General features: G+C 37.5%; 2 protein-coding genes across 6 annotated transcripts in view; one reads left to right on the top strand and one right to left on the bottom strand.

Moving 5' to 3' along the window:
* Positions 1-11,371, top strand: part of NAIP (NLR family apoptosis inhibitory protein) — a 37,373-nt gene extending 26,002 nt beyond the window's left edge. For all 3 annotated transcript variants that reach the window (XM_060009351.1, XM_060009353.1, XM_060009352.1), the window contains 5 exons: positions 3,186-3,353; positions 4,500-4,652; positions 5,069-5,155; positions 6,634-6,798; positions 8,779-11,371. In XM_060009351.1, coding sequence (XP_059865334.1) covers positions 3,186-3,353; positions 4,500-4,652; positions 5,069-5,155; positions 6,634-6,798; positions 8,779-9,143 — 938 coding nt within the window. In that variant the 3' untranslated portion in view covers positions 9,144-11,371. The remainder of the gene's footprint in view (positions 1-3,185; positions 3,354-4,499; positions 4,653-5,068; positions 5,156-6,633; positions 6,799-8,778) is intronic.
* A 3,166-nt stretch (positions 11,372-14,537) lies between these two features.
* Positions 14,538-24,480, bottom strand: part of LOC132423513 (survival motor neuron protein) — a 45,774-nt gene continuing 35,831 nt past the window's right edge. Inside the window, exons 9-10 of one of the 3 annotated variants that reach the window (XM_060009349.1) lie at positions 20,522-20,547; positions 14,538-14,903 (exon numbers count right to left, since the gene is read on the bottom strand). The gene's annotated coding sequence lies outside the window, so the exon portion shown is untranslated. The remainder of the gene's footprint in view (positions 14,904-20,521; positions 20,548-24,480) is intronic. The other 2 variants (XM_060009350.1, XM_060009348.1) reach the window with 2 other exon arrangements.

Genomic DNA, 24,480 nt, shown 5'->3' with positions numbered 1-24,480 from the left:
TAATCAATTCATCTGTTGATGGACACTTGCACTGTTTATTCTGGCTAAAGTTGCCATGAACATGGGTGCACAAATATTACTTGGAGACCCTATTTTCAATTCTTTTGGATATATACCCGGAAGTGGAATTATTGGCTATTAATGATAGTAATTCTATTTTAATTTTCAAGGAAACTCCAAACTGTTTTCCACGCTGGCTGCAGCATTTTACATTCCTACAAGCAATGTACAAGGGCTCCAGTTTCTTCACATCCTCAATGCTTTTTTGTTTTTTTTAAATCAGAGACATCCTAATAGGTGTGAAATTGTATCTCACGTTGGTTTTGATTTGCATTTTCATAATGACTAATGCTGTTGAGCATCTTTTCATGTGCTTATTGGCTGTTAGTGTGTGTTTTTTGGAGACAGTCTATTAAATCCTTTTGCCCATTTAAAAAAATTGAAGTGTAGTTTATTTACAATTTTGTGTTAGTTTCTGGTATACAGCAAAGTGATTCAGATTGTGTGTGTGTGTGTGTATATAAACTTTTTCAGATTCTTTTCCACTATAGATCATTACGAGATATTGAATATAGTTCCCTGTGCTATACTGTAGGTCCTTGTTTATTTTATACATAGTAGTCTGTATCTGTTAATCTCAAACTTCTAATTTATCCCTCCCTCCCTCCCCTTTCCCCTTTGGTAACCATAAGTTTTTTTTCTATGTCTGTGAGTCTATTTCTGTTTTGTAAATAAGTTCATCTGTATCACTTTTTAGATTCCACATAGAAGTGATATCATATATTTGTCTTTCTGTCTGACTTACTTCATTTAGTATGATAATCTCTAGGTCCATCCATGTAGCTGCAAATGGCATTATTTCATTCTTTTTTATGGCTAATATTCCGTTGTGTGTGTGCATCACATCCTCTTTATCTAGTCATCTGTTGATGGACATTTAGGTTGCTTCCATGTCTTGGCTATTGTAAATAGTACTGCTGTGAACACTGTGGTGCATGTACCCTTTCAAACCATGGTTTTCTCCTGATACATGCCCAGGAGTGGGATCGCTGGATTATATGGTAACTCTATTTTTAGTTTAGTTTTTTTTTTTTTTTGGCTGCGTTGGGTCTTCATTGCTGTGTGCAGCCTTTCTCTAGTTGCAGTATGCGGGCCTCTCATTGTGGTGGCTTCTCTTGTGGAGCATGGAATCTAGGAGCGCGGGCTTCAGTAGTTGTGGCATGTGGGCTCAGTAGTTGTGGCTCACGGGCTCTAGAGTGCAGGCTCAGTAGTTGTGGTGCATGGGCTTAGTTGCTCCACGGCATGTGGGATCTTCCTGGACCAGGGATTGAACCCGTGCCCCCTTCATTGACAGGCGGATTCTTAACCACTGCGCCACCAGGGAAGTCCCTATTTTTTAGTTTTTTTAAAGAACCTCTTTACCGTTTTCCATAGTGGCTGCACCAGTTTACATTCCCACCAACAGTGTAGTAGGGTTTCCCTTTTCCACATACTCTCCACCATTTATTTTTGGAGACTTGTAAAAAATTTTATTTATTTATTTATTTTTGGCTGCGTTGGGTCTTCATTGCTGCGCGCAGGCTGCTCTTCATTGCGGTGCGTGGTCTTCTCGTTGCAGTGGCTTCTCTTGTTGCAGGGCACAGGCTCTAGGTGTGTGGGCTTCAGTAGTTCTGGCTCGCAGGTTCAGTAGTTGTGGCTCGTGGGCTCTAGAGCACAGGCTCAGTAGTTGTGGTGCACGGGCTTAGTTGCTCTGTGGCATGTGGGATCTTCCTGGACCAAGGCTCGAACCCGTGTCCCCTGCATTGGCAGGCGGAGTCTTAACCATTGCACCACCAGGGAAGTCCCTATTTGTAGACTTTTTGATGATAGCCATTTTGACCATTGTCAGGTGATACCTCGTAGTTTTGATTTGCATTTCTCTAATAATTAGCAATGTTGAGCATCTTATGTGCTTGTTAGCCATCTGTATGTCTTCTTTGGAGAAATGTCCCTTTAGGTCTCCTGCCCATTTTGTGATTGGGTTGTTTGTTCCTTTGTCCATTTTTAAAACTGTGTTGTCTTTTTGTTTTGAGTTATAGGAGTTCTTTGTGTAATTAAATCTTTATTGGACACTTGGTTTTAAAATATTTTCTCCGATAGATTGCCCTTTTCACTGTCTCAATAATGTACTTCAATCTGTAAAGTTTCAAATTTCAGTGAAGTCCAATTTGTCTGTTTTTCTTTTGTGCTAGTGCTCTTGGTAGCATATCTAAGAATCTATTCTCAAATCCAAGGTTATGAAGATTTATTTCTGTTTTCTTCTAAGAGTTGTATGGTTTTAGCTCTTATATTTAGGTTGTTGATTCATTTTGAGCCAATTCTGTATATGGTGGTGGGAGGTAAGGGTCCAACTTCTTTGCATGGAGAAATTCAGTTGTCCCAGCCCCATTTGCTGAGATGTCTTTGTGAATCCAGAGTGTAGTACAGAGCTTCTCATATAGTAGATGAGAAGTAAAATATTGCCTGCCATATCAGTAAACAAAGGATGTTGTAGCTATCAGCAATTGCAGCCACCCCTGATAGTGAGCCCGGAGGAAACTCAGGAAGGAAACAAAGAATACCTGCCATCTAGCAGTCATCAGACTGCAGCCACCCCAAAGGGTGCAGCTTGAAGAAACTCAGGATGTGAAAACACAGGATACTGGCCCCAGATAGCTGAGGTGCATATCAAAAGAATGATTTTAGTGACCCCAGACTCTTGCATCTTCCCATACATAGAAAAGTGCTAAATTCCTTAACCTGAGATATCTAGTTTTCTTTTATTAACAGTAATCTTTTGTTCTGACTACCTGCCTTTGTTGCAAAACTCCTATATATCCTAGCTCCCCGCCTCACCTCCTTGGAGCAGTTTTCTCAGGATTACTTGAGATGCTGCCTCCCGGACTTGAAGTCCTAAGAATGTCCACTGAATAAAACATAACTCAAAACTTTTAGGTTGTACATATATTTTTTTTAGTTGACATAATCAGTAAATGCTGCAGAAAGCATTATCTTCATATATGTGCTTTCTAAAAAAGGAAGTCTTATGGTATGTGAAAGGTTTTCATTTGAAATATGAAAATAGTTCGATGAATCAAATGACAGTTTGAAATTTTGCATTTGGAACTCTTTAGATTAATAATGGGAAACTGTGTGCTACTTTCTAGATCAACTCTTTCTTAGTTTGGACAAGTTCTTGTGCTTGAAAGAACTGTCTGTGAATCTGGATGATAAACGAGATGTTTTTTCAGTCATTCCTGAAGAATTCCTAAATCTCCACCATATGGAGAAATTATTGATCCAAATTTTAGCTGAATACGGTCCTTCCAAACTAGGTAAGTGTGGCACTTTGATTTACTTGTTTTTGTATCACTTGGAAAACCTACTTGGCCAATAATTTATTTAAGTTAAAGCTTCTGTGGATCTGAGGGTGTAGCCTGTATCCAAGGTAAATTGTTGGACTAGCACTTGTTGTCATTAAAAAATGACAGCTATTTGTAATTATTGAGCTGTTACTACATGGTAGGAATTGTTCTAAGCACTTTATAAATCTTAACTCATTTAACCTTCATACCCATTCTACAAGGTAAATACTATTATATTCTAATTTTTACAGTTGGGGAAATGGAGTTATAGAGGTTAAGTATTGATAATTTGCTCAAGGTCACCCAGATAAGGAAATAGTAAATTTGCAATTAAACACAGGAATTCTGACTTTTAAGTCTGAGCTCTTAACCAGTGGAATGTACTGCCTCTCCAAAAATAGTTTGTAGAGTTCTTTTATTTTGTTTTTGTTTAAGTTGCTCTTACATTGCAACTTAGAAATCTGCCAGATAAGAAGGAAGGAAATCTGATGATTGGTAGTAATCAGAAGCCTTTCCCTGTTTCTCATCAGCCTTTATAAATATATTTCATCAACCATTCTCATGGTTGATGAACAACCTGTACAGCTATCTTTCTTAAATATATCATTTAGCAAAATGACTTAGGTATCATCAATTCCTTAGTTTAGTAAAGACTGAAGACTAAAAAAAGGTAAATCTCTACTGAACTGACATGCAGAGCTGCGTGCAAAAAAAATTGTAGCTGAAGCTGGAAGTAGTAGTTTTCTTATATTGTTCAGCAATTTTTTCAAATTTAAGTTTTGCTTCAGAGTTGTCACTGCCTTTATGTTTCTTTGCATAGTGTTTCTATAGTGTAAACATCATGTGCAAACTTAGAGACATTAGGATGTTAAAGCTGAAGGTTTTAGCTGAGTCAATGCCATTACTATATAGAGGAGAAAACTGATTCCCCAGAGAGGGTCAGTAACGACGGTTCACGTAGCTCATCAGTTAGTCACAGACCCTGAACCTAAGCCCAATTCATTACATCATGATGCTTTATTTTAATTCACTATTGTTAAAACAAGTTAATAAATTAAATGACTAATTCTGATAGAAATTTCCAATCTCTGATGCCTTAAATTTGATATTTTACAGTCAAATTAATTCAGAATTCTCCAAACCTTCGTGTTTTCCATCTGCAATGTAATTTCTTTTCGGATCTTGAGTCTCTCATGACTGTACTTGCTTCCTGCAAGAAACTTGAAGAAATTAAGCTTACTGGACCATTTTTTAAAGCCGCCCCATTTGGTAAGAGCTAAAATTGTAAAATTTTGGTTTAAGATGCTTCTGTGGACAGTCATTTTTTAACAGCCAGATTTTAAAAATGCAATTGATGTCAAAGAACAAAACTACTGCAATAAATATCTGATCTTAAATGAATTTTCAAGTAAGGTATATTTGTTTCTAGATGTTTAAACATTTCTAGTTATGAGAATTGTTTCCTGAGCAAAGATTTGTGTTATCTACTTGTCATACTAATTAATTCAATCTGAATTATTATATTAATTTCTATCACTTTTAAAATACTCTTTAAACAATCTGAATTATTATATTCTGAATTATTATATTAATTTCTATCACTTTTAAAATACTCTTTAAACACATTATTTTTTGGTGTAAGAAATGTAGCTGACATAACTAAATTTTTCTTTTCCCTTTTATAGTCATTGTTTTACCAAATTTTATTTCTCTGAAGATATTAAATCTTGAGCACCAATATATTCCTGATAAGGAAACAGCTGAAAAATTTGGTATGTTTATAAAACAGTGCCTAAAGCTTGCTCTTTATTCTTTCCCCCATAAAATCCTCCTATTTTGCATTAGCTATAACAAATTACAACATGTATTAGCTGCCCTTGCTCATTAGGAGGGACAGTGCTGCTCAGCTTTTACCCTCCAAATGCCTTGATCTCACTTGATGTCTTTCAAAGAAATGTTCTCAGAGTGACTCATTTCTTTGAATACAGATTTGTTTGTTACAGCACTATGCAATTTCTTATTTATTTATTTATTTGTCTGCACTGGGTCTTAGTTATGGCATGCGGGATCTTCGTTGCCACGTGCGGGATTGGATCTTTTAGTTGCAGCATGCGGGATCTTTAGTTGCAGCATTGGGATCCAGTTCCCTGACCAGGGATCGAACCTGGGTGCCCTGCATTGGGAGCACAGAGTCTTAGCCACTGGGTCACCAGAGAAGTCCCAGCACCATGCAATTTCATTGCCAGGTATCCATTCCAGACAAGTTAAATACCTGTTGTTTCAAAGGTTTCTAGAATATAGGTGAAACTATCTTTTAAGGTTATGAAAACTCAGTATATGAAAACCTAGATTTAACAAAATGATAACTATAGAGATTACTTTTTCAACTTATTTTTTTATGATTACAAAAGCAATGTATGCTCTGGAAAAAAATTCTAACAGGTCTTAAAAGATAATCTGAAGCATATTAAAAATTAAGAATTTATTTCAACAAAAATGGGGACTTCCCTGGTGGCGCAGTGCTTAAGAATCTGCCTGCCAATTCAGGGGACACAGGTTCGAGCCCTGGTCCGGGAAGATCCCACATGCCGCGGAGCAACTAAGCCCGTGCACCACAACTACTGAGCCTGTGCTCTAGAGCCCGCGAGCCACAACTACTGAAGCCCGTGCTACAAGAGCCCATGCTCTGCAACAAGCGAAGCCATGCTAAGGAGGGATCAAAGTGAAAAGTTATGAGAGTGGTGGATTGTGAGGATTTAGTTCTAGGAGGAAGAGGCAGAACTCACTAAGGATGATACCAGGACAGAAAGGAAGGGGGCTGAAGGCATTGAGGAGCTAGGAAGAGTTTCCTGGAGCCAGTAGAAGCTTCAGTCTAAATAAAAGAGGAAATGGATGGGAATTCCCTGGTGGTCCAGTGGTTAGGACTCCACTCTTTCACAGCCGCAGGCCCAGGTTCAATCCCAGGTTGGGGAACTGCAAGCTGTGTGGTGCAGCCAACAAAAAAGGAAATGGAGATGTGATAGGCCTTTTGGACTTCAGTACAGGAGAGACTGGTTGGGGAAGGGTGGAGGAATGGTTGTCTAGAGGTAGCAATGAAGGTCAAGGTGTAGGCTGACCCCTTTCTTGGAGAGAAAGAGGAATAGCCTCTATGCTACATGGGGACTCGTAGAATGTGCATGATTTTGAGACTTTCAATTACAATTGTTTGGGAACACAGTACAGAGAATAGCTTTTTAATATCTTCTGATAGCCTACACTTTAGGTTCTCTAAATAACCTGGAAGAATTGATCCTTCCTACTGGGGATGGGATTCATCAAGTGGCCAAACTGATCATCCAGCAATGTCAGCATCTTCAATGTCTCCGCATTCTCTCATTTTTCCAGACTTTGGATGATGACAGCGTGGTGGAAATTGGTGAGATACCCTCAGATAAACTCTTTCAGCTCACATGAAAGCCAGTGGTATTACTCAAGCTTTCTGCTGCAAAATGTCTACAAAAACATTCGTCCCCCTAAAAATGTTCAACCCACTTCCTCATTTTTGCTATCATATTGTTCCCTCTAATGTTCTATGGATTTTGGTTCATTCTGGTCAGATTTAGAAGTAAAAGATAGCCTCCCACTTGAGACTACACAAGCCCTCAAGTCCATTCTTAACACCTAGTGTCTCAGACACCTGGCCACATACCCACCATGTACTCCTTTTTATAGTACTTTTTTTAAAATAGAAAATTAATACACGTAAAGAAAAGTACAAAATCGTTAAGTGTACAGCTCAATGAGTTTTCAAGTGAACATACTTAAATCTTGTTACTCATACTTGTGTAACAATTACTCATTAGGTTACAATATAGAATATTACATCCCAGAAGCCGCCTTTGTGTCCCTTCTGACACTGCATTCCCCTCCTTCCCAAAGGTGACCACCATACTGCTTTCTTTCACCATAGTTTTACCTGTTTTAAAAATATGTCATGGGATCCTCCACAGTATGTACTATTGTGCCTGCCTCTTCGGGCTCAACATACTTGTGATACTGATTCATACTGATACGTGTGACTATAGAGTTCACTGATTTTCATTGCTGTATATTGTCCCATGTATGACTATACATACGCCAATTTATTTATCCATTCAACTGGATATGAGTTGGCTACTATGAATAATGCTGCTATGAACATTTTGTACGTGACTGTTGATGCATATATGGAGGTATTTCTAGGGCGGACTTTGCGTCATTTGGTAAATATTCTGTTTTCCATAGTTGTACCAACTTACATTCCTACCAGCAGTTGTTTCACATTCTGGCTACTGCTTGGTATTGTCGGACCTTTAAACTTTAGCCATTCTGATGAATCTGTTGCGATACCTCATTGTGGGTTTTCTATTGGTATACGTTTGTGTTATCATTGGTGCAGTTTGGGCAAGTTACATTTTTCTAAGGATTTAAAAACTTTTCTAAAATTGCTCATAATATTTATAATTTTAAAAATATCTGTATGACCTATGGTGATTGATAGTCCCCTTTTCATTCCTGATATATTCAATACTTTTTTTTTTTTTACCTGGTTGGTTTTTCAATTGTATTAAATTTTTTTTTCTCTACACGTTTTTCATTTATTCTGCTTTTACCTCTATTATCCCCTGCTACTTTCTTTGGATATAATTTGCTTTTCTTGTCCTACTTTCTTTCTTTCTTTTTTTTTTTTTGATATCCTAATTTTCTGAGATGGATAGTTAGAGCACTAACTTTGGCTTTAGCTCCCTCTCACAAGTTTTAGTGTCATATTTTTATTCTCATTCAGTTCAAAATATTTTCTAACTTCAGTTGTCATTTTTTTGCCACACCAGTTATTTAGAGATGTATCCCTTTTACTTTTTCCTTTTTTTCCCCCTTTTACTTTTAATCTTTCTATGTCCTTATATTTAAAGTGTGTCTGTTGTAAAAATATAGTTTTTTGTTTTTTGTTTTTTTTGTGGTATGCGGGCCTCTCACTGTTGTGGCTTCTCCTGCTGCGGAGCACAGGCTCCGGACGCGCAGGCCCAGCGGCCACGGCTCACGGGCCCAGGCACTCCACGGCATGTGGGAATCTTCCTGGACCAGGGCACGAACCCGTGTCCCCTGCATCGGCAGGCGGACTCTCAATCACTGCGCCACCAGGGAAGCCCCAGTTTGGTTTTTTTAAATGTAATTTATTAATCTTTAATACTCCAATTAGAAGTAAATCTATCTAATATACTTATTGTTAAATTTATATATCTTTATTAAAATTGGGCATTTTCTACTTTAAGTGATGGTGGTAGAAGAGGTTGGTTCAAATAACCTAGTCTACCAGTATTGAAATAGAAGTCCTTATTATTCTGTTTTCATAAATATTTTGCTTTTATATTTATAGCCAAGGTAGCAATCAATGGAGGTTTCCAGAAACTCAAGAATCTTAATCTTTCAATCAACCACAAGATTACAGAGGAAGGATACAGAAACTTCTTTCAAACACTGGACAACATGCCCAACTTGCAAGAGTTAACAATTTCCAGGCATTTCAAAGAATGTATCAAAGCTCAGGCCATAACAGTCAAGTCTTTGAGTCAATGTGTGTTACGACTGCCAAGACTCACTAGACTTAACATGTTAAGTTGGCTCCTGGATGCAGAAGACATCACACTGCTTAATGCCGTGATAGAAAGGCATCCTCTATCTAAACACTTCACTCTTCACTGGAAATGGGTACTGCCATTCTCTCCAATCATTCAGAAATAGAAGATTTAGCTAAAAACTGCTAAATCAAGAAAATTTTTGTCAACAATTTAAAAAACCTAATTATCCAAAAACTTATTAAATACTGCATACAAAAGAATAAAATGCATGGCATGTAATAAAAAAACCAAACACCTGCTTACCCATTACTGAGCTTAAGAAACAGTTTATGACCAGTAACTTTGATGTCCCTAATGATCCTCCCCAACCGAAGATCAGACCTTTAATCAAGTTTACGCATCTAACTCTTCATTACCCAGGGTCAGCATCAGGCTTTCAGGCTAACTATGGTAAACAGTAACAAAGCCACAGAGAAGGGGGTAGGGAGAGGTGTACCAATCTATCTTAAAGCCACAATATGAAAGGAGTATTCAAGTTATTAGAAAATGGCTAACTTAAGGACTGAATCACTTTCACACATAGGTGAAACAAGAGATATTCCTTAATCCTTGTAGGGTCTGTTTTGTACATTTAATTAACTTTGGTATAGTGAGGTTTACTTATACCTTCCCTTTACCAACTGTGTTGGATATGAAGAAATAGGATTTAGGGGAAATGCTTGTATTCTAGAGGCTTTTGATTCAATGCTTATTGTAACAGCAAAAAAGTGTAGAATAGAATTTAGCATTATTGGAAATTAGCTAAATCTCTGTTTTCAAGAATCTTGAGTATCAGTGTTTTTTTAGATAACCACATGTTTAAGAGTCCAACATATGCATTTATAATGGCCTTAAAATTTTCTTATGAATCCACTTTGCTCAGGGAGAACATATTTTGTCAGTGACTTCATAATGTTCAAGGTATTACATTTGATGTGACTGTCTACATCTGTGCCTGTGTCCAAAATTTCATTCCTACCAATCAACGGAGTTTCCTGAATGGTTAGAAGGCCAATCCAAATTCATAATGCTAGTATAAGTTGGAAAACAACCATTCTTTTACCTTAATTTTCATTTTTACCATGAAACACAGGGACGGTATATATGGTATGATTCCATTTGTTTAAAAACTATACTCTCATGTTTCTAGATGCATTAAGAATTTCTGGAAGAATACACAAGGAAATGTTAACAGTGGTAACTATTTTAAGTGGGTAGAAAGGGGACAGGAAGGTATTATTTTTTACTTTCGTCCTTTTTGTACTGCTTTCTGTTTTACAAGTAGCTGTTTTCATTTTTATATTTAAAATAAAGCATAAAACTAGTTTAGCATTACAACATTAATAGTTGCTCTGGAGGGTGAGATTACTAGAAGGTAATCTAGGAGATGGATTATCTTCTTGTCTGATTTTGTATCTAATGCTTTTCTAATCAGAAAGGTTTTACGTTTTGTATCAGAGTCCAATCAGGAGATAGAAACCACACAGTAATTTGGGGAAAGTTTACTATAAAGAGTTAGTCACTGTAACAGGAAACTGGAGTAATGAGGATTGATTATGAAACTGAGAACTCTAAGCAGGTACAGGAAAGAGCTTATGGCTCTTCATGCTAGGCTGAGAGACAGCACCCAAAGAAAGTACCCCAGGGCTGAGATCTAGACTTTGACAGAGAAGGCACAGCCATGGACAACAGAGAGGTTGGCTTAATTAAAGAGGTGCAGCCCAAGAAGGTATAAGCTTGGAGCACTTTGCTTAGAAAGTGTTTTGGGGGTGCCAGGGAAAGCCATCCACGTGGGGCTGCTGAGTGCTGCTGGCCACTGCTGAAGGCAGGCACTGCACAAGGCTGCAGAAACCATGTGCTGCAGGTGTCTGCTAGAGAGGCACACTGGACACAAGAAAAGTAGTCCCTTGCCCCTCCTGTGTCTCACCAGCGCCCTCTACTGACGAAGCTTTACACTGTACCTGCTGACAAGGGAGGGGTAGCTACAGGGTCCAGATTCATTACTGCAGAGTAGGCAGTGAAGGCTGGATTTGGATATGAAGGCAATAACGTCATAAGTGGTACAAGTATTACATTTCATAGTTCAAACCTCAAGGAAAATGAATCTAGTTAAATTTAAGATTGACTGAGAGCATATATGTACATGCATGTTCATACATAGAAAACTTCTTAACTAAGAAACTGTAAATGATGATAGATTCCAGGGAGGGGAGCAGGATAGCTAGTGGACATGGTAGGGAGGTTTACTTTATCCTGCATATAATCATCTGAATTCTGTACCGTATACATGTACTATTAAAAATACTTAAAAAAATAACAGAACTCCATGCAAATTATTTGTCCAGAGCTTCTGCCAAGGGCTTCTAGTATAAAGCAGGGGGCAGTGGGAATTCCCTGGTGGTCCAGAGTTTAGGTCTCTGCACTTTCCCTGCTGAGGGCCTGGGTTCAATCCCTGGTCTGGGAACTAAGATCCCATAAGCCATGTGGCATGCCCCCCCCCCCAAAAAAAAGCAGGGGGCAGCAAAGTATGACCACAGCCTATAAGCTAAGCATGTTTTTTTTTACATTTTTAGAGGCCCACAAAGCTGAACTAATTTACCCTGGCCCTTTACAGAGAATGGATTATTTCTGGATCATAAGGTCACTATGCCCTTTATTCCAGTATACATCAATTTCCACAGGACTCCTAGGTCATCCCTCATTGCCCTGACACTCATCCTTATGTTTCAAAACTTCTCCCTTTCTGATCACATATCCCAACCTTCTCCAACTCCCTAAATCCTTCCCCTGTGCTCACATGAGTAACATCTCCCATATCCTTTACCTCTTTTCTAAACATTCTCTTCACCTTCTTGTTCTAATCCCATATTTTTTAAACCCTTTTTTCACCATGACCCACAGTAAGAAATCTTACATTAAAAAATTTACACATACACATATATACAACCAAGATTCACAAAAAATTCTAAAGTTATGTCAAATATAATTTCACTAATACCCAAATATAACAAAAATTCAGAAATACAAAGATTCTTGGAAGAGTTGTTTACATGTGCTGTCTTCATCTGTTCTTTTCCATTCTCTACCACCTCCTCCATTGCACCAAAACAGCCCTTATGAGGGTCACTGCTAAATTCAACAAATACTTCTTTGTCCTCATCCTATGTGACTTGCTAGCAGCATCTGACCTATTGGTAGCTCTGATATGGCCCATCACTCCTCGAAACACTTTCTCCATTTGGCTTCCAGGGCATCACTCTGGGTTTCCTCCTAATTGAGAGCTCCATCTCAGTCTCTTTTACTGCTTCTCGCATCAGATCTCTAAACATTGGGAGTACCCCAGAGTTCTCCTCTGACATCTCTATTTATATGCACTTCCTCGGCTATCTCATCCTGATGAACGGCTTTAAATTCTAGGTCTATGCTAACTTCTAAAATTTCATCTTTATCCCAGGTCTCTCCTTTGAACACTTTACTCATATCCAACTCCTCAGACTACACAGGTCCAAACCCAACTCCTCCTTCCTTTCTACACAAGTACTCTTTATGCAGACTTCTCCATCTCATTACTTTATATAAGCATATTTATTTTTGGCTGTGTTGGGTCTTCATTGCAGTGTGTGGGCTTCTCATTGTGGTGGCCTCTCTTGTTGCGGAGCACAGGCTCTAGGCATGCAGGCTTAGTAGTTGTGGCTCACGGGCTTAGTGGCTCCATGGCATGTGGGATCTTCCCGGACCAGGGCTCGAACCTGTGTCCCCTGCATTGGCAGGTGGATTCTTAACTACTGCGCCACCAGGGAAGTCCCCATCTCATTACTTTATTCTCCCACTTGCTCAGGTCAAAAACCTTGGGGGTCATTCTTGACTCCTTTCTTTCATACTCCACATGGAACCTACTGGCAAATCCTGAGCTCCACTTGGAAAACACACTCAGATCCAAGCCCTACTCGGCCTGCTCTCTCTCCCTTGAAACTTATGGTTTATTTTCAACAAAGCAGTCAGAAGCCTCTTTTTTGTTTAAATTATTATTTTGGGGGGCCACGCTGCTCAGCATGTGGGATCTTAGTTCCCCGACTAGGGATCAAACCCGTGCTCCCTGCAGTGGAAGCCCAGAGTCCTAACCACTGGACCCCCAGGGAATTCCCCCCAGAAGCCTCTTTTTATGCATCCGATCATGCAACACCTTTGGTTCAAAACGTTCCAATGGATTCCCAAGAAACGCTGAAGACCTTGCAATGGCCTACATATGACCTTAATCTCTCCTCCTTGCTCATTTCCACTCCAGCCAAGCTGGTTTCTTTGCTGTTCCCTGAACATGCTAAACACACTCTTGTCTTAGGACCTTTGCACCTGTCATTTTCTTTGCTTGGGAGGTTCTTCTCATTTTCTGCAGATCTCCGCTCAAATGTCACCTCAATTAGGAGTTCCCTGTTCTTTTTTTAAAAAGCATCCCTGCTTCCAATCCCACTCTGCCAGCTCCCTTTCCTGTTTCCCTTTTCTCTGCGACATGAATCACTACATGCCACCTTATAAATTTCACTTGTTTACTAGCTAGTTCCCACCACTCTAGGCAGGAACTTTCATCTGTTTTGTTCCCAAGCACCTAGAACAGTGCCTAACACAAAGGTGAATAAATATTTGCTGAAATGAATGACTTTCCTGAACCTACAACTACTCTCCAACTGTATTAGGTAAAATATTAAGGGAGGTAACATCCAAAAACCTTAGAAAGCAAATAAGCTACCTTCATAACTAAATTTAACCTGGCATATTTTAGGCAATTAATATAAAATATTAGCTAATTGTCATGAAAAATGATAAAACTCTACTTACCTGTACAAAAAAGCTTAATCCATAGAACATTCCATTCTGCGAAGCTTACTTACCAGGCACTTGAATATTCACTTATTTACTCAAAAAATACTGGGCAGCTACTAATATGCTAGGCACATGCAGTTTACCCAAGCAAAACCTCTGAAGGAAATAACACTTACATATTAGCATCTTCTCCCACAGCTAAATGGACTAGGGAGAATCTCAGGCATGTGAACACCAATCCTTTAGACTAAACTAAAACAGTACTATGTTCTACCTCTCCAGAGAATCTGAACCGAGAGACACAGATATAGTCAAATGGATGGTAGATGGAACTGCAAGGTAATGACGAAGACAGAATGGCCTGGGCAATCCTGTTAGGCAGTGTGCATGAGGAGGGTGAGGAGGAGGCTAGAAGAGAGGCAGACAGATAAGAAAAGGTGCAGGAGGAGAATGACAATATGACATCCAAGCAACAGAACACAGCCTTGGTTCCTGACTGGCCAGGTCCAGTCCTCTGACATTCAGCTTCAGCTAGGCTTTGTTCCCTAACCTTGGATCACCAGCAACATTGTTTTACAATTGGTTGTATCTTTACAATATTACCCTTTACCCGAATAAGCCTGAGTAGTTTTCTCTACATCTTTAGACAGACTCCAACCTACCGTATATATTCCAAAGAAAAATATTCAGATAGTCAAGGTTTAAAAAAAAAAAAGTTATTTATTTTTAAAGGCATTGATAAAAATCTTAACATACTTACTAAGAAAGTTACAATATACGAATGGGTTCAGTTGTGATTTTGACAGATTGACTTTCTGCACTGTGACCTTGAATTTCTTTTAATCACTCATATTTCCATTGTTCAGTTATTCAAACTGATTATTGCCTCAAAATAGCTAACTGGTTATTTAAGCATGAGTCACATGCAACAAGGGGAAATGATGACATGCACCCATCCAAGTGTTCATGAAGAAAATGGTGAAACTTCTGTTCACATCGACCAGGGCACATCAATATACCATCCTCCTTGGGAGAGAGCTGCACCTGAATCCGAAAGATAAAAAGTCTACATACAATTATGAAATTTAAAAATCTATTTTCTTATAAAATCATAAAGAAGAAAACATAAAGCAACACATGCATCATGGTAAATAAAATTAGAATAAAAATATGCTAGTGTAAAAAACAATACTAATTTCAATCTTTATGGGATAGTTAGATATTTAGACAAATTAATTGTGAAATTCATTTGAAGGAATAAATGGGCAAGAGTATTTTTTTTTTTTTTTTTTTTTTTTTTTTTTGGCAAGAGTATTTTTTAAAAAAATTCTTAAGGAGCACTGGTATTTGATCTGTCCTAACAGAATTTAAAACATATTAAAAACAATGATCAAAATTATGTGTTTAAAAAATAGTAATTAGAACAATACAAAACAACATTCTATAACTACAATACAATAAAACTAGAAATTAAACCTAACTGAAAGTAAAATTAACCTAAAAATTAATTAACTGAAATTAATTGAAATTAACCTGAAATTAAAACATTTCTAGAGTTAAAAACAAAATTTTGAAATTTGGAATATCTAGAAAATAAGAATTCTACAGAATACAACTAAATTGTCAGAGAAAAATTTATGGTCCTGAAATATCCATTTTAATAAACAACAGATAGGAAGAAAATTTTTTAAAACTTCTAAGGAAAGCAGAAAGTGGAAATTAATCCCGAGTATATCATCTGGGCCCAATGAACCCAATTTTAATTTTTGAGTTTTTTTTGGATCTTAGTTCCCCAACCAGGGATTGAACCTGGGCCATGGAAGTGAAAGCACCGAGTCCTAACCACTGGACCACCAGGGAATTCCCAATTTTTGAGTTTCTTATTCGATCAGTTCTAACTATTTGTCCTTACATTCACAACTCACTCTTAGAGGTCTGCCAAAGAACAAAGAGAAAATTTATTTATTAAAAAAAATAAACAAAACTCCTATCTTGCAATTATGCTGTAACTCTACTGGACTCTTTTATAAATCTACAATACAGAATCTCAGTGATTTTACTATCACTTACTTTTTTACTATCACTTTACTTTTACTTATCTTGAAACATTTTGTTACTCTTCATCCCAGGATATATTTTATTTTAACTCATTGTGGTAGCCAGTCTTCAAGATGGTCCCCAGTGATTCCTGCCCTTGTCTAATCCCCTCCAGTTGGCCGTGGGTTGCACTTACGTCAAAAGGATAGAAAAAGGTGGAAGTGATGGTGTGTGATTCAGAGACTAAGTTATAAAAGTACGTGTGGTGTTGCTCATTCTGTACTGGATCGCCCACTTTGGAGAAGCCAGCTATCAGTTTGTGAGGACTCTCAGGCTGCCTATGGAGAACGCCAGGCAGCAAGAGAGCCTCTTAACAACCATCTGGGTGAGCCTGAAGCAGATCCTCCAGCCCCAGTAGAACTGTGAGATGACTATTGCCTTGAGGCTGACGACCTGATTTGCAGCCTTAGGAGAACCACCCACCTCAGCTGCCCCGCATTCCTGACCCACAGAAACTAAAGATAAATAAATATTTGCTGTTTTAAGGTGCTAAATTTTAGGGTAATTTGTTACGTAGCAGTAGATAATACATTCACCAGCGACCTCTAGCTATGCATAAGAAAAAAAAAAGACTAAAATAAGGACGTGAAAGGATGGAATCACCTAAAATGATGATGAAATAAATCATTAGTAGTGAAATAAAGCATCACTATTACACCATCCTTCACTTTTCTTATTCTGTTGTCCAAAGTACTGGATTATCTTTCAAGAAGTTTTAATGGAAGTATGGAGATACAATCCTTGTAGTCTTTTTTTTTTTTAAAGCTTTCCCTGAACACAGTTGAGAATTCAGACTTTTTCATTTTCTGTCCATAATAGCAAAGAGAACAAAATTGACAGAGAAAGTCATTTCAAAATTATTAAAGCAATCAGAAGATGAATGTAAAGGGATAGAGAGTAACATCTAGGCCAGCGGCTGGAAAACTATGGCCTAACATATTTACTATCTAACCCTTTAAGAAAAAAATTTTGATCTTTATTCTGGACTAATAATGGTGAAATTGTTCATATAAGTAAAGTCTCAGATGATGAGTCTTCAGATGACATATTCTACTTAGGTGAATTTTCCCAAACTCAAGAAATGATATACTTCTTTTTTTTTAAACTTTTAATTTTATATTGGAGTATAGTTGATTAATAATGTTGTGATAGTTTCAGGTGTACAGCAAAGTGACTCAGTTATACATATACATGTATCTACTCTTTTTCAAATTCTTTTCCCATCTAGGTTGTTACATAATACTGAGCAGAGTTCCCTATGCTACACAGTAAGTCCTTGTTGGTTATCTATTTTAAATACAGCAGTGTGTACATGTCAATCCCAAGCTCCCTAACTATCTGTTTCCCCCACCCTCCCCACGTGGTAACCATAAGTTCATTCTCTAAGTCTGTGAGTCTGTTTCTGTTTTGTAAATAAAGGAACTGATATATTTCTCAGGACAAAAAAGAAAATATGGTAGTATCATTTAGTTAGTCCTTCAACAGGAAGGACTTCATTATATAATATTTTATGATTAAAAACCTGAACCATCCCATTTTGCTAAAAGGACATGTGACAATATTCTTTCAACTTTTATAATGCTTGTACACTAAAATTTACTTACAGTTTGTGGACAGATATGGAAGACAGATGTGTATACAAAGTAATTGGAAGGTAATAAATATGTAGAAATGAAAAACAATAAGATCATTCTAACTAGTTATCTATAAAAAGAAAGAAATGTTTTGCTATTAGGCAACACAGAGGATAGCTATCATCTGTCTATCCAACAAATAGAAGCTTTCAGAAGTACTGTTTTGACGAACCAAGTGCATGAAGAATCAAGGTAATAAGCTAGAACATAGCAGAGGTGCATTTAAAATTTAGAGTCAGTCGTGGATGGATGTAGAGACTGTCATATAGAATGAAGTAAGTCAGAAAGAGAAAAACAAATATCGTATATTAACGCATATATATGGAACCTAGAAAAATGGTACAGATGAACCAGTTTGCAGGGCAGAAATAGAGACACAGATGTAGAGAACAAACGTATGGACACCATGGGGGAAAAGCCACGGGGGGGGTGGTGGTGGTGGTGTGATGAATTGGGCGATTGGGACATGTATACACTGATGTGTATAAAATGGATGACTAATAAGAACCTGCTGTATAAAAAATAAATAAAATAAAATTCAAAATTTCAAAAAAAAAGAAATTTATTAGAGTCAGTATTTATAAGATAAATATATTTCAGGTTCATGCATAACAGCCAATGAACAGTTAGTTGCATTCAAAGAATATTATCTGATTTGGAGATATATATAAACATTCAATACTAGGAAAATACATAATAAAAATTGGGGTTTCTTTATTCCCATCTTACCCCTAGGTTCTTCATGACATTTTTTTTTTCCTTAGAGACCTACTAGAGAATGGACTTGAGGATATGGGGAGGGGGAAGGGTAAGCTGTGACAAAGTGAGAGAGTGGCATGGACATATATACACTACCAAATGTAAAATAGGTAGCTAGTGGGAAGCAGCCGCATAGCACAGGGAGATCAGCTCGGTGCTTTGTGACCGCCTGGAGGGGTGGGATAGGGAGGGTGGGAGGGAGGGAGATGCAAGAGGGAAGAGATATGGGAACATATGTGTATGTACAACTGATTCCCTTTGTTATAAAGCAGAAACTAACACACCATTGTAAAGCAATTATTCTCCAATAAAGATGTTAAAAAAAAATTGGGGTTTGCTGTATTTAAATTCTCATAGAAATTGCTAACAAAGTTATTTTCACTATCTCTTTACTCTGTAAACTGTAAAATGACTTGAAATTACATAGAGTCAATTCTCATTATTCATGGCAGTTATGTTTTTAAAAGTCACTACAAACAATGAATTTGTGAATACTGAGCCATTACTCCTAGAAGAAACACAGGGCTAGGTTCCTGCAAACCTCTGGTCACATTACCAGCTGATCAGTACATAACCTTATGCGTGTTACTGTTGCAAGACACACTATTTCATATATATTGTTGATTCAACAACACTTAACTCATGGCCAACAGCACTACAACTCATGCCTGAACACATCTAACACATGTATTCTCCTTGTAAGGCACATCACAGCCTTCTTGCACTTGGGAACATTAGATATCACTACAGCACAATACTTGGGGGTATTTTAAAGAGTGAAGTCAAAAGGCGCAAAAGACAGAAAAATGTAGAACTAAATAGATTGTGAAAATGACCTTTGTTTATAGTACGAAAGCTGAAAAAAGAAAACAGAGCACTACATTTTCAGCTTTATCTCAGCTGAAAATGTCTGTCAGGTGACTCAAATTTTTCACCCTCTGCATGTGTCCATGAATGATGGTGAAGGCTCCACAAATAATGACTTCGGGATTACAGATAAATTTTAGCAAGCTAGCAAATTTGCAAATATAGAATCTATGAATAATGAGGACATCTGTATATAAAATTTTATAAGCAAAAGTTGAAAAGAGAAAGTAAGCACAAATATCTAAAATGATAATGGAAAAATTACCATATAGATACAGGAAAAAAATTAAACAGTAGAAGCATTAGAAGAAAAGCCTGAAAAGGCAGGATGATTCTGACTATATGAAAATTAAACACTATGACTACATAAAAAGCAAATATTTCTGTCAAAATGACAACAACCACTACAACCATAAGCAAGGTCAAAAGAAATGACAAGCTAGGAAAAAAGTATTTGTAACTCATAGCACAAAGAATTCTTGCAAATCAAAAAGGAAAAGCACACATCCCAGCTGAAAAGTAGGCAACGGTGATGTTTCTAAAGTTTTCAGATAAGAAAAGATACACAGTTCTCTTAAACACAAGAAAAGGTGCTGAACTTCACAATAATAAGATAAATAAATTATAAATACAATGAGACAAGCATTTCCAACTACTAGACTGAGAAATATCCAAAGGTCTGATAAATTATTGGCTAGGGCTTCCCTGCTGGTGCAGTGGTTGAGAGTCCGCCTGCCGATGCAGGGGACACGGGTTCGTGCCCCGGTCCGGGAAGATCCCACATGCCGCAGAGCGGCTAGGCCCGTGAGCCATGGCCGCTGAGCCTGCGCGTCCGGAGCCTGTGCTCCGCAACGGGAGAGGCCACAACAGTGAGAGGCCCGCGTACCGCAAAAAAAAAAAAAAAAAAAAAAAATTATTGGCCAGACTGTGGGAAACAGAGACTCTCATACAATGTTGGTGGAAATGGAAATTAATACAATCTCTACTGAGAGCAATTTGGCAAAAATCTTTTAAAATTATAAATGTGTATCTTCTTCAATCCAGGAGTTCTAATTCTATAATCTAATTCTTGATTCTAATGCAATCTATTTAGATAATCTTAAGGATGTATTCAGACATCTACAAAAAGAATTATGTAAAAGAACACTGACTATAGTATTAAATAGCAAACAACTGGAAGCAACCTAAACTTCCATCCGTAAGAGTTCAATCAAATAAGTATGGTACACATCTGTATATAAGAATATCTTGCATATGTTTAAAACAAGACAGTTTTACATACTGATATGAAGCGTTCTCCAAGAAATACTGAGGAAAGAGTACTTACCTATTATAAAACACTATACGAATTACCTATAAAAATGGAAAAATAAAAAAGTTTAAAGGAGTTAGATGATATAGCTTACCAAGTGTACCTTCACTACATATTATTTATTTTTTATCATCAGTAAATGTACACAGCACAAAAATAGAATACAAAAGGGTATACCGTGAAGTTCATAATTCAAAAAGATACGTGTACCCCTATGCTCACAGCAGCACTATTCACAATAGCCAAGACATGGAAACAACCTAAATGTCCATCGACAGATGAATGGATAAAGATGATGTGGTACACATATACAATGGAGTATTACTCAGCCATTAAAAAGAATGAAATCCTGCCATTTGCAGCAACATGTAAGGAGCTAGAGAGTACCATACTGAGTGAAGTAAGTCAGACAGAGAAAGACAAATACCATATGATATCACTTATATGTGGAATCTAAAATACAGTAAGCCCCCTCCCTGCATAACAAATGAGCTCTGTTCCAAGAGCGAGTTCGTAAGTCCAATTTGTTTGTAAGTCCAACAAAGTTAGCCTAGGTACCCAACTAACAAAATTGGCTACATAGTACTGTACTGTAATAGGTTTATAATACTTTTCACACAAATTATACATAAAAAACAAACAAGAACAAAAAATAAAACTTAAAAAATATTTTTATGTATGTATGTATGTATGTATGTATGGCTGTGTTGGGTCTTCATTGCTGCACGCGGGCTTTCTCTAGTTGCAGCAAGCGGGGGCTACTCTTCATTGTGGTGTGCGGGCTTCTCATTGCGGTGGCTTCTCTTGTTGTGGACCACAGGCTCTAGGCACACAGGCTTCAGTAGTTGTAGCACGTGGGCTCAACAGTTGTGGTGCGCAGGCTTAGTAGTTGTGGCTCGCAGGCTCTAGAGCACAGGCTCAGTAGTTGTGGCGCATGGGCTTAGTTGCTCCGCGGCATGTGGGATCTTCCTGGACCAGGGCTAGAACCTATGTCCCCTGCATTGGCAGGCAGATGCTTAACCACTGCGCCACCAGGGAAGTCCCCCCAAATAAAACATTTTTAATCTTACAGTATAGTACCTTGAAAAGCACAGTAGTACAGTACAGCAGCTGGCATAGAGGGGCACACTCACATCTTTGAAAGTTTGCAACCTGAAGGTTCATATGTAGGGGACTTCCTGTATGACACAAATGAACCTATCTATGAAACAGAAACAGAATCACGGATATAGAAACAGACTGGTGGTTGCCAAGGGGGAAGGGGCTGGGGGAGGGATGGAGTGGGAGGTTGGGGTTAACAGATGTAAGCTTTTATATATAGAATGGATACACAACAAGGTCCTACTGTATAGCACAGGGAACTATATTCAGTATCCTATGATAGACCATAATGGAAAATAAAAGAAAAAGACTGTATGTATAACTTTGCTGTATAGCAGAAATTAACACAACACTGCAAATCAACTATACTTCAATAAAAAAATATTAAGAAAAAAATTTTAAGGAGTAAGATGATATATCAATATCTTACCAAGTTTAACTTAATTACATATTTATTTTTTTACTGTCAGTAAATGTACACAGCACAAAAGTAGAAAAAATACAAAAAGGTATACTGTGAAGTTTCCCTCACATCCCTGTGTCTTCTAGTCCCTCTTCAGTAGTAACTAGACTATTGCCATGAGATGATAATCAATGCACACACATGCATATATGTAAATGTATATTTACACAAATGGCAGGAAGCAAAATACACACAGTTCTGCATCTTACTTTTTCATTTAAATATATTTTCCTATCAGATTGCTATACATAACAAACAACAATGTAGTTTAAGAAAAACACACACACAAAAAAAGAATTAAAAGAATAAACTGAATAATGTTCAAAAACTGATTCAAACTATTTTAGAACTTTTATTTTATAACATGAATAACAATGGAGAAAGAAATAATTTAAATAAACTATAACAAGTAGATACTCTAATTATGGTAAGTGTAAAGGATGAGGGCTTTAGTAACTATTTATTCTTTTGGGGAAGCAATGTGACAACACATGATAATCTACAGCAGTAATTAGATTCTGAGGCCCAATACATGAAACTAATCAACAATTTCACAAAAATAATTCTATGGAACTACAGTTTAACAAAAAAAGCCCAAAATAGACCTACTACTGTCATAGAGAAGTGTATACACACACACACACACACACACACACACACACACACACACACACACACACACACACACACACACACCAATAACCCCAAATCTGACATATGAACCTTATGTACTTGAGAGATAGGGTGTAATATCATTGTTTAGCACATTTTGTTTTAACCATCACAACAGATTAATCTTTCAGAAATCATCCCACAACTGAAAATTAATTGTTCCAAAATGAAAAGGTGATGCAATGAATTGTGCCATCCATCCAAGTATTCAAAAAAATGATAAAATGTCTGTTTAAAAATAGGAGGAATAGTTGGTAGTGTACTTGTTTTCCTGTGATAGGTTATAAAACTGGGCACAATTTATGATGCAACTGTTTCCAGGCATTGGGCAACAGAGAGCACAGGGTGAGATTCTTGAGAAAGGGAAACAGGTGAGCTTTGCATTCACCCTCTTTGGCTGGACACAATTTCCAAACTGCAGCATGAAAGGTGGAGCCTGAGTAGAGAGTACTGTTCTTCCTGGGTGGGGGGAAGAAACAGGGATTGGAGTCTAGGCTCTGGAATAAGGCAGATGGGATTTGTGGAGGTAAGGTCTAGAGAGGAGGGTCTTAAAGAGAAGGAGCCCCAAAAATTTGTGTAGGATTCCCACTTAGGTCCTTGCCCAAATCCTAAATTATGCACGTGTAGGACAAGACTCCACAGAGCCGGGCAGAAGCAGTTGCTGGGGGGCTGAGAGCTGGAGAGAGTTCTGAAGTCACACAGAGTTCTACCACTTACTACGTGGTCCAAAGCAAGTCATTTGGGAATAATAATAGTAACTAACTTGAGGGTGCTATTAAGATTCAATGAGGGACTGCCCTGGTGGTGCAGTGGTTAAGAATCCGCCTGTCAATTCAGGGGACATGGGCTTGATCCCTGACCCGGGAAGATCCCACATGCCGCGGGGTGACTGAGTCCACGTGCCACAACTACTGAAGCTTGCACACCTAGAGTCTGTGCTCTGCAACAAGAGAAGCCACTGAAATGAGAAGCCCACGCACTGCAATGAAGAGTGGCCCCTGCTCTCTGCAACTAGAGAAAGTCCGTGAGCAGCCCAACACAGCCATAAATAAATAAATAGATTTATTTTTAAAAAAAAGATTCAATGAAATAACAGTGCCTAGCAACACATAGTAATCATTCAGAAAATATAGCTATTATTACTTGTAAGGGAAGAAAAGTATGATGTGACAGTTTCTAGTTTCCTTTACAATAAAAACCCAACTAACACAGAGCTAAGAGTCTACTGAAACCAAGTTCTATAAAGTAAGATTTTTTTTTACAAATTTAATTTAAATGTTTATTATAAATTTTACAGTAAAAGTAAAATGAACCATATCCTAGAAGTCAAAATTCTACCTACAGGTAATGGCAAGAGTAGGGAAACTACAGAGTCCAAATTTTACCAAACAATGTACAACTTTCCAGATCAGCAGCTTAACTGGAAAAAACATGAAGTTTGTAAGCAAAAAATTTCAAATCAAATCCCTGCTCCCCTAACTAACAACTGACTGGTATCAAACAAGGTAGCTATGCTATCTTTTATATATATATATATATATATAAAATAAGATTAACCAGAAGTATTTATCTAAACACAAAGACTCATTAATATTCAGGTATACTGCTTCACATCTTTCTTCTTCTGCCTAGAAACCAAGTTTTATTTAAAGTAGAATGCAGCTCAACCCTAAATTATATGCCATTTTAAAATATAAAAGGTCAATTTATGTGTCACAATAACTAGTAATGAAAGGAT

The sequence above is a fragment of the Delphinus delphis genome, chromosome 3 (genome assembly GCF_949987515.2).
Source record: "Delphinus delphis chromosome 3, mDelDel1.2, whole genome shotgun sequence".
Lineage (NCBI taxonomy): Eukaryota > Metazoa > Chordata > Mammalia > Artiodactyla > Delphinidae > Delphinus > Delphinus delphis.
Note: the sequence above shows the minus strand (reverse complement) of the source record. Positions and strands in the feature narration are given on the sequence as shown.